This window comes from Eubalaena glacialis, chromosome 2 (assembly GCF_028564815.1).
Source record: "Eubalaena glacialis isolate mEubGla1 chromosome 2, mEubGla1.1.hap2.+ XY, whole genome shotgun sequence".
Taxonomy (NCBI): domain Eukaryota; kingdom Metazoa; phylum Chordata; class Mammalia; order Artiodactyla; family Balaenidae; genus Eubalaena; species Eubalaena glacialis.
Window position 1 is genome coordinate 182,164,318 of NC_083717.1, and position 16,372 is coordinate 182,180,689.

The following is a 16,372-nucleotide window of genomic DNA, read 5'->3' on the forward strand; positions in this document are numbered from 1 at the left end:
CTGATGCACTAATAAGAACCGCTGCCCTCCTGCGACCAGCCACGGGCTGAACTATATAAAACTGGGCTTTATTAATCAAGATGGAGGCATCTTTTCCATTTATAGGCGAGCCTTCCTAATTTTTAAGTCTCTCTGATTTAAACAATCACTTCAGAATGTTTCACCATCATTTATAATCAGTCTGCAACTGATAAGGCCTGCTAACATGGCCTTCCGTTTCTCTGATTCCTGGCCTCCTGGGTAAGTAACTGGTGATGTGAAAAGCAACGATTTGGGGCTCTGGGGGTAGGGCCGGTGACAGGAGTCTTGGAGGGGGTCGTGTGGACATACAACCACACCAACACAATAAACTGGTCACTGGCCAGCGTCTGGGAGGCTGTGGTTTTGTCCTGTTGTCCAAGGGCACCTGCCCCAGAGATCCAGACTCCAACCCCCCAGGCTCTGGAGTGAGGGAGAGCAGTGTCCGCTACGGACAAGGCGCAGTGACCCCCGACTCTGCCACGGAGACACGCCTCGGCTGGAAGCTGCGGCACCTGATGTTTAACCTGAAGAGGGAGCCTCCTGGAGGCTCTGGGGAAAAGGTCCCAAGGGGCAAAGGGGAGAATGAATCCCAAGGGACTCACTCATTTTCTCCCACTGTCTGTTTCTAATGTGATGTGGATGAAAGTCTCAGACCTCAGGGGAAATTAAGGTCCCGATCAGCTGGAGGGGAAGGGGGTCTAAATTTAGTACGAGTGTCCTCGCAGGGTCCTGGGGGTAGGGGAGAAGGGGAAGCTGGCCCTGGGCAGCCACAGCAGCTGTGAGCCAGCCGTAGTGAATGTTACCTCCCTCTCCTCTCTCCCCGGGGTCCGAGCCTCACCTCTCAGTGGCTAAGTCCTGACAGCCTGACCTTCCCTTTCCTGCAGCGAGGGGGGTTACACACATCCCTCTAGCAGGTCTGGACCACGAGCAGGACTCTGCTGTGCCATCCCAGGTCAGAGTCTGCCTGGTTCGCCGTCTAAGCCCACCAATGACTGCCCCTCCACCCAGGGGCCAGGCTACTCCAGGGGCGAGTTTCTCTGTGGCCTAGCTGGCCTGCATTTTGAGCAGTGGCTGCAAGCCCTGTTAAACTGCACTAATTTATAATTCATGCTGCCTGCAATGCCCAACACTCTTTTGACCTAGGAGCCCCAGGGCCCTGGGATCAGGCTTCTTAAGCCGACTTTAAATTTGGTAAAAGGGAGACTAGCACAGGAAGGCAGGCAGCTGTGAGGACACGGGCTTGGGTGAGTACCACACCCGGCTCCCATTGCCACCTGGGGAGAGGTTTTCCAAGGATGGCTGTGCATGCCTCAGGGCTGCTCTCTGGCTCTTTGGAGGGGCTTGGTCAGGAGCCGGGACCTGGCACAGTGCAGGAGAAAGACCCGGAGGCTCCTTTCATGAAATCAAGCCACAGAAGACCAGGCGTACCCAGACAGCGATTCAGCCTGACCCAGGGCCCTCTGGGGCGGTGGGAGAAGCAACAAAACAGCTTCCAAATGATGCTCTGGAACTACCCCTGAGGCTCAAAGCGCCGTGGATTTCTTTACATTTTGTGGGTCTGTCGAGTCCTCCGAATTGCCACTGAAAAGTCAGTATTACTACTAAAGTTACTTGTTTGGAGTTCTGGAGATTACAGAGGTATCTTTACCCCTCTGTACTTAGGCAACTGTGGAAACGCAAATGATAACTGAGGCGTAAATATCTGCTCCGAGGCAGTAAGTGCCACAAGCTTCCTCGTGGGGTCAGTAGATTCAGAAGCTCTGAACTCACCTGCCTCTCCCTGCAGGGTTTTTTGTGGGGTTGTGTGAGTTCATATGTGCAACTGATTAGAAACCAAAAGCTTGATTTTAGCAAGGTCTGAAATCTAAAGAAAGAGAAAGAAACAGAAAAGCAGAGGGGAAGCTTGATGGGGATGGGAACAGTCTAATTTTAGTTTCGAATTTTCAGCTCCAAGAGCAAGGGGAAAAATAGAAAGATTTCAAAGAGCTGTGTTGGGCAAGTAATATTACTTCCCCCACTGTGAACACACACTTGAAAAAAGACACTGGAGAAAATGCACCTCAGGTGAGAGTTTAGCCTATTTGGGTGAGGACTTCTTCCCACCCCAGGCCCTGATGGTCTTCATCCCGCGCGGCTTGGGGCCAGGCCCCATGTCCCTTCTGGTTGACACCGTTTCGGCCCCTCTGGCTTTTTATTCTCACCTGTCTCGGGATCGCTGAAGTCTGGCAAAGTAATTGTATTAAGCTGTCGTCTGTCAGCAATGGTTCTATCTAAGAGGCTGCTCCCACGTCCAGAATCACTGCAAAACACAGCTACAAATGTCAGTCATTTGAAGGGTGGGCAGGGGAAGGAAACAGAGTCAACCAATCCCGACTCCTGAAATGCAGCAAAACCTTCTGTGCATTTTTTGAGCTTCTTCAGCACCTTTCCACTCATCACCGGGCATCCTGCTTCCCCGCCCGGCCTGGGCTGGGATTCCTTTCAGGATCCGTATCACAAACACGGCTTCAACCGCACCCAGAGACCCAAGCTAATTTTCGTCTCTTTTGTGTCATTGTAAGACACAAAAATGAGAACTTCGAGCCACGTTCTCCATCCACCGTGTGGGGGAAACTGATGAGCATTCTGTGCTGGTAAGTCTCAGGCTCATCAAGCCCATAAACACATCATCCTCGAGTCATCTTTAGGAACCAACGCTCTACACCAGTGCATCTAAGCCCTGGCTGCACAGAAAAATCACCCGGGGCATCTCTAAAAGCCACTGATGCCTGGGTCTTGCCCCAGACCAAAAAAATCAGAATTTCTGGTTTTCAGAGCTCCCCAGATGGTTCTAATGCATAGCCAAATTCAAGAACCACTGGCCCTTCCTTTGCAAAGGGTGATCACAGCCACGGCCTCATTTGTGTCCTAAGAACAAGCCTTTAAGATAAATGGCGTGGTTGATACCTCTATTTAATAGACAAGAGAGAGGAGGTGTGAGGCCCTACACTGAGCTGGGTGCTGGCAGAGCGGCAGCTACAGCCCCCTTCCAGTGTTCCCGCGCTGGGCAGGCTGGGCCTTGGAGAGAACACGGTAGCGTCTTGGCAGCAGCCTCCAGGCCGGTGCTCCTCATTAGCTTCCTGCACTGAATCCCCCTCTCCAGGATGCTCCTGCATAACATAACGGGATCAGCCCCACTCCTCGGGCGAGTCACGTGGGAGACCACATTGGGACTAACTGCAACGAAACACCGTTAAGGGCCCTTGGCTCACAAAGACTTTTTTTTTTTTTTTAATTCTAAGAAGCTTGTAAGTAAAAACAATTAAACGATTGCACTCTTTTTTCCTCTATCATGATATTCTATCAAAAGATGCATATCTGTCTCTTGAGGTTTGAGCCTTTAATGCTTTTCTTTGAATCCATTTTTTTTTTCCAATCTGGGGGCTCTACAAATGATTTTTTTTTGTTAAGAAGTTCAAATTCCACAATAAAGGGACACAATTTCCTTCCTTTATGCAGCTGTTTCTAAAAGTGGTACAAACAAGATTTGCTATGAAACTTAATATGGTTTGCAGGCTGCAATTTCCACGTCCAGTGATGTAGTTAGAGAAATCCACAGGAAACAGAAGGAAACTTGCTTCAGTACAGACTGGTTTGTCAGCCTATACTTATGACATCACTGGATACATGCTTTTTGGAATCTGTTCTATTAATTATTTCCATGACTGAGAAACAATAAATGTCTCTGAGCAGAAGACAGCATAAAAGTACATGCAAATTTGCATTAATCACATTAGCAACTGAATATTTCTAGCATTGATCTGTTCATGCATGTATTTTTAATATAAATATTACAAAAAATACTACAAAAATATTACAAAGAGTTAATTATCTGATGTTGCAATGGTTCCCCACTTAGGAGTTTTTCGGAAGATCTTATCTCAAAATACAGTGAAATTTTTCATCACCTTGGGGATTCCAGGACACACAATGAGGTCTTGGAATCGCCAAGGAAGGATTTGCCTGGGTTTTCAGTGGACCAAATCACAGTAAGTGGATGGGAAATGTCTGGTTCAGCCACAGTCCTCCAGGCTTCTCATTTCACCAAGTATCAGAGCACAGGGCTGGCTGCTGCATGTCATGCTGGGTCCTGGAACCCAACCAGGAGTCTGGGTTCTTATCCCACATCTGTCACTAATGGTAGGTCACTTTGAGCAAGGCCCCTTTCTCTGTGCCTCAGTGACTTCCCTGTGAGGTGAGGATAAGGATTGTCTTCCCACACAGAAGTGTGTCAGGCTGAACCGAGGTCATGGACACAGAACATTCAGAAGAATTATAACTTCTGGACACACGCCAGGTGTCCTTATAAATACCATGCCTCCAAACATGCATCTGGGGTTAACAAGGCTGGCTGACTTCTGGAGACAACTTATTCCCAGCTGTCTGGTGCAACGGTAGGTGTGGAGAAGCTGAGTTAAGGACCTCCTACTCCAGATGTTATAAACCCCAACTAAAATGAAGATCTTAACTTATGAACCTCAGCCAATGATAGGGACCCACGACCTATATTTCCCTTCCACCAGCTGAGAAACAATATTTGGTTACATTCCTTAGTTTATCTCCATAGTATTTGTTTATCTCCATAGTATCTGTTGCTTATATAGCAACAAATAACTCTTCACAATGGAGATGCTTTCATTTCCACTCTGACTGTTGTGACTGACTGAGAATTTTGCTGGATGCTTTAAGCAGGTTTTAGTTCTTTGTTTATATGGTGCAGAATTTGCCTTTGCCATGATCCACAGGATGTGGAAGAAGGGGCAGAGGGAGGCCTGGCCTCGCTCTCTCATTCTGGCCAGCCTCTCTCCCGCAAGACTTCCTCTCTCCCTCTGGGACACATCTGCTTGGGCACCTCCGTGGACCACCTCCCCCTACAGCTCAGTCACCTCACCTCTTCTCTGCCTGGCCCTTAGGTGCCAGGACCACCTCCGAAGGAGGATGACAGGAAGGAGAGGAAAACCATTCCTGGTCAGCGGTGTTAGTAGAGGGTTTAGGGAAAGGAAACTGGAAGGAACCCCAAATCCACCACACATAAGCTGCAGAGATCCACGTATGCAGATGTACACATCCAGGTAATTTCTATTCCCTTAAATAAGGACTGAAAATCCAGAGTATACTGTACTGATGGTTAAGTTCTCCTGGAAACTGGAAGCTTCTCTTGGAAATCCTCTAACACAGCTACACAGAGATTAAACACAGGAGGCGAGCTGGTGGTGGACTGGGAACCAGAACCCTGGGGTCCTTGTCACAGCTTTGTCCCTTCCCAGCTCTGAGACAGTGCCTGGCACACAATAAATACTGATGTAATAGAGGGGCCTTGGATAGGAAACCAGAACATTTCCCAGGCAACTTAAGGCTGGATTACACGAATCAAGGCAAGTTCTCAACATTCCCGAACTCAATTTTCTCATCAGTAAAATGGGTCTGATGTAACACGACATTTGCCCATTTTATGGGGCTACTTTGAAGATGAATGAGAGCACACTTTGTAAAAAGAAAAGCTCCACCAAAATACGGATGACTACTAGCGTGAAATGGGGTTTCCAATTTCCAACTGAGGTTAGAGCAAAGAAATTGTCTTTTTAAAAAATGTTTATATGCTATTCGTCAATGTGATTGAAATGGGACTTAGGAAGAAAAAATTTTCTTCCGATCATATGGCTACATGATGGAGATGGTCTAAGTGGCAGTGACAAGAGGGGGGAAGAAGTAGTTAATAATAAAAAATAAAAATAAAGGGAAAAAAGCTGGTTGTCAATTCAGAGAGGCAGCATGGGTGATGGAGAGAGCTTTGATGTTCGGCAGACCTGGGTTTGAATAATAGCTCTACTAGTTGTTTAATTGAGAAAACTAGGGCAAGTTCTTTAATAAAAGTGAAGTGTAGCTTCACTTTTATTTTCTATGAAGTGGAAAAGAACAGTAGCTTTCTTGCAAGGCTGAGGCAGGGGTTGAGGAGAACGTATAAACAGCTTAGCACGGTGCTGGCACAGAGAAGGTACAGCATCCCTTGCTGAAGCGCTGGACCGTCTGGCGAGGCTCTGGCCAGAAGTCACACTGTCTTAAGTGGCCAAGTCAATGCGCACAAGAACTGAGGGAGCTGTGCACTTCAGCAGGAGAGAAGACGAAACGTGAGGCAGATTTCTGTCCTAAAGGCAAGCAAAACTGCAGGCCTCGGGAAATAAACCCAGGCTTCTGAAATGACCAACACCTTGCCAAATGTACACTCAGGAGAACACCACCCACCCTTTGCTCACAGCAGGAGAAGCGTTCTCAGCCTGCAGGGACCGCTCTTTGGCCTAAGGCTCCGTTCAGCGACTGGCTCAGAGGGTGGTTCTCCTTCCAGCAAGAGTGAAGAGGAGGGATGGGTCGCAGAGAACAGGAAGCGAGGTCTTGTCTCCGTTTGGCCCTGTTACTGCCCGTGTCTTCTCCTGCGCCCCCTTCAGTCCCACCGCTCTGGAGGCCCGTGCCAGCCCCTGGGTGGGGCTCTTGGGGGTGGCGAGCGGTGGGACGCCCTGCGAGGGGTGAGCACAGGTCCCTCACAACTGAGCACACTTAGAAACACGGGCGCCTGAGCCCGGAAGTCAGTGAGGACCTTCTCCAGCTGGAAACCAACCGCCCCCTGCCAGCATGCTTTCTGCTCAGTTTTCACGTCTTTTATTAAGCAGGGATGCTTCTCACCCACTTGTGCACGCGTTTCTATCCTCTTCTAAAGCCCCGTGTTTCCCGACTTGAGGCTGCCGGGCCCAGAGCTGCCCTTATCTGGAGAACTGCGGGGTATGCTGTCCCTGTCAAGACGCTGCCCTCCCCTCTTCTGCTTTATTCTACTGCCAGGGTCACGCCCTCCCCGACCGTACTGGGGAGGATGTCTAAATTTGCACACTGGTGAGGGCTACAGGAGAAACATTTATTTATATCCCAGAGAAAACAGAGTTAAAAAAACAAACAGGAAACTCCTTAATAAGGGGCTGCTGCACTGCCAGCCCCCCTCCCTCAAGGTTTTGGGAGTAGCCGGAGGGAGCAGTTCCGTGGAGCTGATGCGTCCTCCTCCGCCCACCCCCAGCCCCAGCCAGGCTCTGTGCCCGGAGCCAGGGTCCCCCCCTGCCTGGCCCTGAAGGATCCTTCAGGGAGCCGAGCAAGTATGGACACAGCCCAGGCATTTGGTTAAGTATTTTTAAAAAGCTTTCCAATTCTGCTATTTTTTCTTCTCCTCACATGCAATACTCTTGGTTGCTAAGTGGGAAGAAATGTGGGGAGGTGGGAGAGGTGTGGAGAACTGAGGGAAAACTGGCAACGGGAAAGCTGATGGATTTATTTTCTCACTTCTAAAGGGGGTACAGACAAAGGGATGTGCTCCAGTAGGAAGCAGCCAGCTCGAGGAGTATCGCCTGTAGCTGGGCTCGCGGCAAAGACCCTCCCTCAAATCCTGCTGCGTCTGGTAGGCTGGGAGTGGGGACTTTGGGGGACGTAAATATGGACATTTCCTATTTCTGCCTACAGACTCAGAAAAGTAGAATTTTTTAAAAAAATTAAAATGATCTTTATCTCCAGAACATACCCACAAAAGGGAAGAGGCCAGTTTCACGATTAGCTTTTCATCAAGAGGAAGATGGGCCCCGTGGGCCTGGTAACGTGCCACAGGCTACGGTTAGGAAGGGGACTCTCATGTAATTCTTGTGGCTCGGGCTCTGCAAGGGGGGGGCTCTCGGCCAGGCTCCCCCATCTTCTAGCCACACCGCCCACGGGGCTTGTGGTCTCAACTCTGGCTCATGTCAGCTCATCAGGACCCATCACCTCAACAGGGCCCTGATTTTGAATATTTTTTTTTTTTCACAGGAGAAACTTGTCAAACAAGATCTCACACGGAACCCCAGCAGCACCCTGCTGCTTCCCTAACCCCACCCCACCTTTCCTCCTGCCCGCAGCGACTCACCAGCCCACCTGCCCGCCTCCTGCTGGGCTGGATTGGGTGGGCCACACCCTTGAACACATTTACAATTTGACTTACACAGTTTTAGGCTCCTGACTCTTAAGAGCAGAATGTGGGCTGTCCATACATCTTGCTGCGAACTTGAAAAATATTCTGAGTGTTTGAGCAGTTGTTTGAATTCACCTGAATCGTGAGGTCCCTTTTCATTAAATCACTTCCTTCACATGTCAGGGCACACTTCGTAATCTAGACATATGCCGGGAAACACTGCTCAAGACTTGAAGATGGTGTTTTTCGGGGACATGCTGGGAGTTGACTAGGGGACCTTCCCCAGATTATCTGCCTCTGCAAGGTGGGCGCCTTTGACTGACTCTGACTGGCTGGGCCCTTTCACGTCTCTGTGGGGCAGAGTTGGCCGGTAGAAAACCTATGAATTTTGTCTGGTCGAGATACAATCAATGTCCACCCTGCAGAAAAGATAACCCCAAACAATGTATTTCGTTGTTCTATAGAATATTATTGTTCTTATATTTATTTGCAAATTCATTTCAGCAAATCTACTTTTCAAATTCTTCTTTGAATGGGTCTTAACATTTTACGGCTTCCCTCATTAGTTAATGAGGTAAATAAAATCTTTCATATGTGCTAATCTTTTATGTTTGATATGTGCTAATCTTTTATATTTGTTTGAGTCATGATTTTAACTTTTTGAAAGTTACACTTTATCATGTCAAAAGCAATTTCTACTCTCCTTAGTAGCATGTGGCCTGTTGTCTATGCAGGTCTTTTTAAAATATTACTGTGAGAACCCCATCTGGAATATATAATTGACTAGTCTATCCATAAATCACCAGAAAGATAAAGACTCGTCAAAGGGAATTACGTAAATGGCTGGCTGAGAGAAATCAGATGGAGACCGATTGGAAGTGAGCCTAGAGGGCCACTGTGGCCACAGAAGCATAAGGAACCCACGATTTGGAGATTTCATCAGACACTAAGAGAAAATCTCCTTATAGATGTCATGTGTGAGGCTCCACTGCTCTTACCTGTGGCTCCCGGGGGCCTAGGGGTGCACAGGGGTGGAGAATTTGTCCTGCTAAATGCCAATCGGGGATGGACTGAGAGGCAGGGGCCATGCAAAACCCACGCACAACAGGCGCCGCCGCTGGCCTCTTACCTGGGATTGGTAAGATTGTAGCAGGATTTCCAAATCTGTAGCATGTGCTTACAAGTGAGGAGAGCCTCATCCGGGCCCCGGCACAGTGACTCCAACTTCACTTTGGAAAACAGTAGTCTGTGGTGGGGAGATAAAGGGAGAAAAGAACACAGCTCAAGCCAGAGTCCCCACCAGAACAAAACAAAGTAGCCGGAAGCTCTGTACTCATTCTAGAAGGGGGCGTCCAAAGGCTGGATCCGAGGGAAGCAGTGGCAGCAGGGCCGAGGATTCCAGAACTCCCAGCTCAATATCTGCCTTTGCATAAGTCTCACCCCCAAGGCCAGTGCCGGCACAATGCCACCATGTGTGGTCAGGTTAAACATATCGGAGTGGCTAATTTCATTCAGAACACAGGGATTTTATTAAGACCGTGCTTTTTAGAACAAAGCCAATTTATTTGCAAAACTTCAAAAATGCATCAAAAGCGAATCTTGATTTATTTACAAAATTACACAGGAGATGTAATTATCTACATAAATATCTACAAATAACCTTCCACAATGATCCTCATCATGGGAAGGAGATGAAAGCCTGAACCGAGGGCACATAGAAAGGGGGCCTCAGGCTAAGGCCATCTCCTCTTTGATCTTCTCCAGCCCTGCTCTGTAGGGGCTAGGATTTCACCAAGTCACCCATAGTCACCCACTACCTCTTCCCAATTTTTTTTTACCACCGATGGCTTCACGTTCCGCCCAGACCTTCAGGGCACTAAGCTTAGCCCCTTCTCCCTTTCGTGGCCCCTCAGAGCTGCCCCGCCCCCTAAGTCTACTTATGTTCCTCTAGACATCAGCTCCCTTGGTCCCTGGGCTCATCACTACTGTCCTTGTGAAAGCCCCAGCATGAGCCCAGGTACCGTCCTGATGGTCTTGCTGTCCACTCACCTGCCCGGCTCTAAGAAATCATATAATAAAGATCTCCAAAAATCATTTTCATTCCCAGCTCAAGAAACTACAATGATTCCTTATTGACTGTAGTAATAAGTCAAAATTCCTTATCGAGTCCTTTAAGACAGGGGTACTGGTCCGTGGCCTGTTAGGAACCGGGCTGCACAGCAGGAGGTGAGCAGCGAGTGAGCAAAGCTTCATCTGCCGCCCCCCATCACTCGCATTACCTCCTGAACTATCTGCCCTGCCTCCCATGGCCCCCCCCCCCGTCCAGAGAAAAACTGTCTTCCGTGAAACTGGTCCCTGGTGCCAAAAAGCTTGGGGACCACTGCTTTAAGACACTCTGCCCACTGGCCCACTCCTATGTCACCATCCCATTCAGTGCCACGTATCCCACTGCGCCCTTTACTCCTACCAATGTAATTCACTGGCCAAAGGCTATGTTTTTATCATAACTCTAAGAATATATGCCATGTTCTTAATCTTAATCTCTAGTAATCCACGTTGCTCCTTAATTCTTTCTAAATTCAGCAAAAACTCCACCTCATCAAATAAGTCTTCCATGGATACCACTTTCACACCTTTATCCTTACTCTGTGTGTATCCTATTAGCTGGTGTTTGTTGTTAATAAAAAGAGGACAAAGACAGGGAGGAGCTCCTGTTTTTGAAAGGTCTTCTCTGTGCCCGTGCTTGGCACTTTACAAAACCATACCAGTGTTATCTTTGTAAGGACCCCTCTCAGTAGGGGGTTTTATCTCCCTTCAATAAAAGAACCCCTGGCCTCACTTCCACAGTGCTTATAACTGTGCTCTGAGGTCAGTGGGCTTTAAATCAGCATTTGCTCACTGACTATTTTCTCTATAAACCGCAGAAGGTAAAGAAATATGTTTCTAGTGATTTAAGTTAGACATATAGGAGAAGTCCACACTACTCATTTGAAGGCAGGCACTTCGGAGGAGGAAAGTCCGCCCCCTGCCCCAGGAGAGGTGGAATGAGGGTGGTCTTAACAGTCACCACCCAAGCTCAGGGTGGGTTAGCACCAACCACTCCCTCCAAATGGAACACAGGATCCCCAAGGGGGCGCTGGTGGCTCCCAGAGGGGTCAGGGCTGCAGCCTTCTCAAGCCTGGGTCTGCAGAAGCCTAGGACGATGGAATAACAGGCCAGGTAATGAGACGGATGGAGGCCCTGATCTACCAGCAGGTGGGCGTAAAGAGTGAGGCCAGATGTGAGAACAGGGCTTGGCTTCCGCTCAAAAACGCCTCAAGAAGCGGAAATTCCCTGAGGCCTTTCCAGGACTGCCAGCAAGGAATGGCAGCCACTCAGGCTGTCTTGAGGGGTTTTTTAAGGAGCCAGAAGCCAACTCCTGTTGATGTCTTCAGGAGTCCAGAAGGTGGTGGGAGTACTTCTCCACCAGAATCTCCCACATGACATGGGTCCAGTTGACATGGGTCAACTGGAACATGTGTTACAAAGGAAGGAGGAGTTGCCGAACGGTCACCTGCCAGCATTTGGTGGAGACCTACTTAGAGGCCAGAGACCCTCGTGGATGAGGTCTGGGTGCAAGCAATTCTGGCCAGGGGAGACCCCACCGAGACCATGGTGCTCTCTGGAGGCACACCGAGTCCTCTGGCTGAGTCAAGCTCAGAGCTTGCCAGCCCACGGAGGGCCACGGAGTCGTGGGGAAGGTTTCCTGGCCTGGCAGGCAGCGCTGCAGCTCTAAGAGCAATTATCCACGATTCCTCTAACTGTACCAAAGTACAAAACACCAGAGCTTGTCTCTAAGCCACAGCTTGGGGGAACAGTTCTGTGCAAGGCTTCTTGGCTGGAAAAAGAACTTCTAATTAACATGAAATAACAGCTTTCAAACATTTGACTCAGGATATGGAGTTGAAAGGTGTGGGCTGGATTTCAGAGAACCAGACAGGAAGAACAATAGTAGAATTGCTGAGCCCAAATGATGGAAAAGGTACTTGGAAGTGAAGCAAGAGGAGCAGCGTGAAGGAGAGGCTGACGGAGAAGAGGAGCTGAGAGCACAGGCTGGGGAGAAAAAGCAAAGCCTCTCGGCCACTGTCAGATGTGTCCAGCGCGATGGGCAGAAAGTTCCAGGAGCCTTTAGCTCTGACATGTTCTTGGGCGCAAAGGAGAAGCAGGAGATTGGAGGCCTCAGAGACTGTGCTCCTTCTCGCCATTCCCCAGACCTCGGCTGGTTTATAAGGCAGAGAACAATGCCGAAAACAGAACAAGGGACTTGTCAACATGTTTGCCGAGCCCTGCTCACACATTTCAAGATTGTTCGAAAACATCTGGCTGGGTGCATGTTACATTGGCACAGACGTGAAGAGTACACAAACAACAATAAGCATTAATGTGCTGCGTTTGATGTCCAAAGATACTGTAGATTCCATCTACTGAGGAAACCCTGAGGCAAAAAACCTGAGACCAACCAGCACTGACTGCATTTCAATCTGTGGAACTGTCAACCTGATAGAGAGGGCAAAGGGATGGCTGGGCTGAGATCATTTGCCGGCCACATCACCCAGGACCCACCACAAATTAAGTGAGATGTTCCTCTTAAGTACAGTAAGGCATCACATGCTGGGAAAATGGTCTATTCCTATTCCCTATACCTGGCTCAAAGTCCATTAATCTAATTAAAAAAAATTTTGCCCAGAGACTCATTGAATACTTACAGGAAATTAATGAAGAATAGAACCTCGCTAAAATACCAACCTAACAATGTTCCTGGTAGTCCAAATCTAGCATCACGTGCAATGCCTTTTATGATCTGGCTCCTGCCCACATGCTTAGCCTCTGTCTGCCCTCTGCCCACTACGTACATCCCCCATTCTAGCCACGATCAACTTCCTCCGCATGTCACTCTCCTTCATGCCCCTGGGTCTTTGCACATGCTGTTCCTTCTGCCTGGAATGCCTTTTCCATCCACTTCTGCTTTTTAAGCCTCTACTCATCTTTTGAGATTCAGGTCAAAGAGCCTCCCCAACCCCCAACCGCTGAAGCCAGCCTTAAGTAATAGGAGCTAAAACTCCCAAATGGAAATGCAATTCCAGAAAATACAAGAGCTCTCAACTGTGGAATAATAAGCTATAAGCCAGGAAGCTTCTGCTTTCAAGACAGTTGAAATAATAACAATAACAGCAGCAGCTGCCAGACACTGTAAATATGTAATCAGTGATCTCTACAACAACCCTCCAAGTTAGGCTGACAGCTAAGGAATCTGCCCAAGTTCACGTTGCCAGTCGCTGTTAGAACAGAAATGTAAACCCAAAGCCATTTGACTCCGAAGAGCCAAACAAGAAACAGAGGAGAATGACTTGAAATGTTCTAACCACACTACTGACACTAATGAAGATATGTAGCATTTTCTAATCCATTGTTAAATATTTAAAACCCTAAAATGTGCAAAGATCTGCGTTAGATACTGTGTGGAATAAAAGTGGCATAAAATACAGTCCCTTGCCCTCAGAGAAGTTACAGGCCAATCAGCAGGAGAGACTTGCCACGAATATTAGGCAGGATTTCCGGCTTAGGGACAGATTAAGGCCCTGAAATTTGGGTAGGGCTGCAGAAAAAGTGGAGTTTGGGCTCCTGGGGTATTGTTCCTAGGATACATCATACATGGTTCTTTAAAAAAATGATCACATTAAAAAAAAAATGGATCACATTTGCCTGTGCTTTTTGTGACTTGCCTCTTTCACTCAAAAGTCAGGCACATATAAAATTCTAGACACTTGAAGGATGCAGTGAATCAAGGCTTTACTTTTCATTAAAACTAACAGAAACAATACTTTACCCCATTTTTGGAATTTTTTGAGAATCCCAAGATAACTCTTGAAATAACTGTCTGGCTTAGTGTAGACCTTAGAAAGAAGATACAGGCCCCTGGTGAAGCTCTGGGGCCATGTGGCCTGGTGACTTTTCACTGGGCACCCTGGAGAATGTACCAGGGCCAGGTTTAATGTCTAATCCTCATCCCCGGGAAGACTTTCCTCACTCCCTGGAGACTGCCCCCAAGCACTAGGCTCCCCCTCTGGCACATCTCTCTGGTTTAGCTTCACCCTGGGCCCCATCCCCATGAGACACAGACTCAACAGGATTCCTTGAGCTTTTGCCGTATGCCCTCCCATCTTCCTGCCTGCGCTCACGATGCTCCCTCTGCCTGCCTAGAAGTCCCCTCCCCAGCGCCCCTCCCACTCTACCTGTGCAAGTCCCACCGTCTGACATCTCCTATGACTCACCCCCCGCCCCCCAGGCAGCATCTAGCTGCTTCCTCATCTCATCTGTATAAAATATTTTTTGTAATCTGTTTACTCACCCCATAATTTGTACAGCTGACTACCTACATGTCAGTGTGCCTGATAATGAACTTGAATTTGTTCATCCTTTTGTCAATCATTAAAAAAATGCCTATTATGCCCTTGAGGCCACAAAGGGGAATAAGACATGGTATCTTTCCCCACCAAAGCTCACAGTCTAGTGTTACATACACATATGTGATGAACACAAACAGACATACGGACAAGGTTCTCTGGCAGCACAAAAGGAAGGAGACAGGGTCTGCCTGGGGGGTCATGCAAGACAGCCGAGAAGTAGGACTTTCACAGTTAGGGTGGGAGGGGTCCTGGGGAGGGGCCTTCCAGGCAGGCAGATGGACCATCTCGACAAAGGCAGGAGCGTCCCGTGCACTCAAGGAATGGTGTCTGGAGTCTGGGATATAAGGCTGGGGCCCGAGAAGAAGCTAAAAGGGTAGATATTGCTAAATTCTGAAATCTAATACGCCTTACTAAGCTTTCTGATGAAGAACTGTCCATGAAAATAAATTAGGAAAGTTTAGAGAAATTCTAAAGTAATAATTCCCTCCAATCTTATTTGGCAGTATAAACAATGCGCTCATTAAGTGCATCAAGGAGGAAACACGCATTTTAATAAACAAAACCCTCACTAATTAGCAGATCCGTAAATGCTGTATTCAAGGCAACTGATTCAGAAAGAACATCACGGGAACCTTGAACGTTTGGTATTTTGTGCTGATCTGTGTTTGTGTGCTCTTGGGCTCAGCATGCCAGGGACCTGTCTTTGTTTATCTGCTGAATGTAGGCTGGGATGCAAAACAGCTGTGCAGAAAACGCATGTGGTATTTGCCCACGTGGGGCAAATGGCCACAGGGGACTTGGATACCGCCCACATCTCTCACTTCCCGGGAGCCTGACCTGAGAGCTGGAGTGGGGCGGGCTGCCAAACACCTGAAGGGAAGTGTCACCACTTTGTCACCAGGTACAAGTGACAGTACATCAGGCAGGGGTGGGGAGGAGGTAGGTATGCTCAAATGAAATTTTAAATTGAGAAGATGGCTTGGCAGCCACAGATCAGATGGTGAGAGAAATTGAAAGAGATGTGCCCCAAGCACATGGTGATGAGGAGAAGCGGTGGAAATCTGAAGCCAGATGAGTCAGCTGGGAACAAAGTCAGACAGGACCAAGCGGCAGCCGGTCACGGAGAGGATGTTCCCAACACCTCTAACCCACCCCTCAGAGGGGGACGAGGGGCTGCTCTCAGGTTTCGGTGGGGCTTTCGTGAAGGAAATCCATCTCAGTTCCTTGTTACCAGCATTTCTCACGTCCTGCTGGTCTTGGAGCCCTTGCTCTCCTGGCCGGGTTTCCAAAGCAGCCCAATCCCAGGAGGTGGTGTTCTCTGCAAAAAGCAGCCTCTGATCCGGGGCTGAGTCACTGTCACTGGAGATCAATGCCACGACTGGCCTGCGAGCTGCCCGGCCTGACGCAGCTCCACAGGCCCGGTCACCACCAGGCGAGCCCATGATGGTAGGGTCGCAGCTGCGCAGGCCCCAGAGCTGAGGCCACCAGCCCCCTGAGGACCCTCTGGCGACAGCTGGAAGGGATGGGGGGGGTGTGTGGAACCAGTCATGTGACTGCTTCCATTAGATATCAAACACTGCTTGGTGGGGGGGGGTCTTGCTAATGGTGACTGTTCAGTAAATGTCACCTGAATGAATGATCTGTGTACTCAACTATTACACAGGAAATACACAATTCCTTTGATCATCTGGCTCACCTAATTGCTGTATTGATGTGCTGTTCATCGACTCATTAGAAAAAATATAGATTTTTCCAATTAACCCAACCCTGGAAAAGGCCTTGAGAGGTCCTATAATGCTTTACTGCTCAAGAGCGTGGTTGGGACAAGCAGCCTCTGCATCCCCTGGGAGCATGTGAGAAATGCAGAAAGTACACACCACTCTAGACCCAA

The 16,372-nt window shown here is 48.5% G+C and overlaps 1 protein-coding gene across 3 annotated transcripts in view; it reads right to left on the reverse strand.

Moving 5' to 3' along the window:
• Positions 1–16,372, reverse strand: part of TTC7B (tetratricopeptide repeat domain 7B) — a 237,217-nt gene that overhangs the window by 56,420 nt on the left and 164,425 nt on the right. For all 3 annotated transcript variants that reach the window (XM_061181165.1, XM_061181166.1, XM_061181168.1), the window contains 2 exons: positions 9,165–9,281; positions 2,223–2,320 (listed from right to left, as the gene is read on the reverse strand). In XM_061181165.1, coding sequence (XP_061037148.1) covers positions 2,223–2,320; positions 9,165–9,281 — 215 coding nt within the window. The remainder of the gene's footprint in view (positions 1–2,222; positions 2,321–9,164; positions 9,282–16,372) is intronic.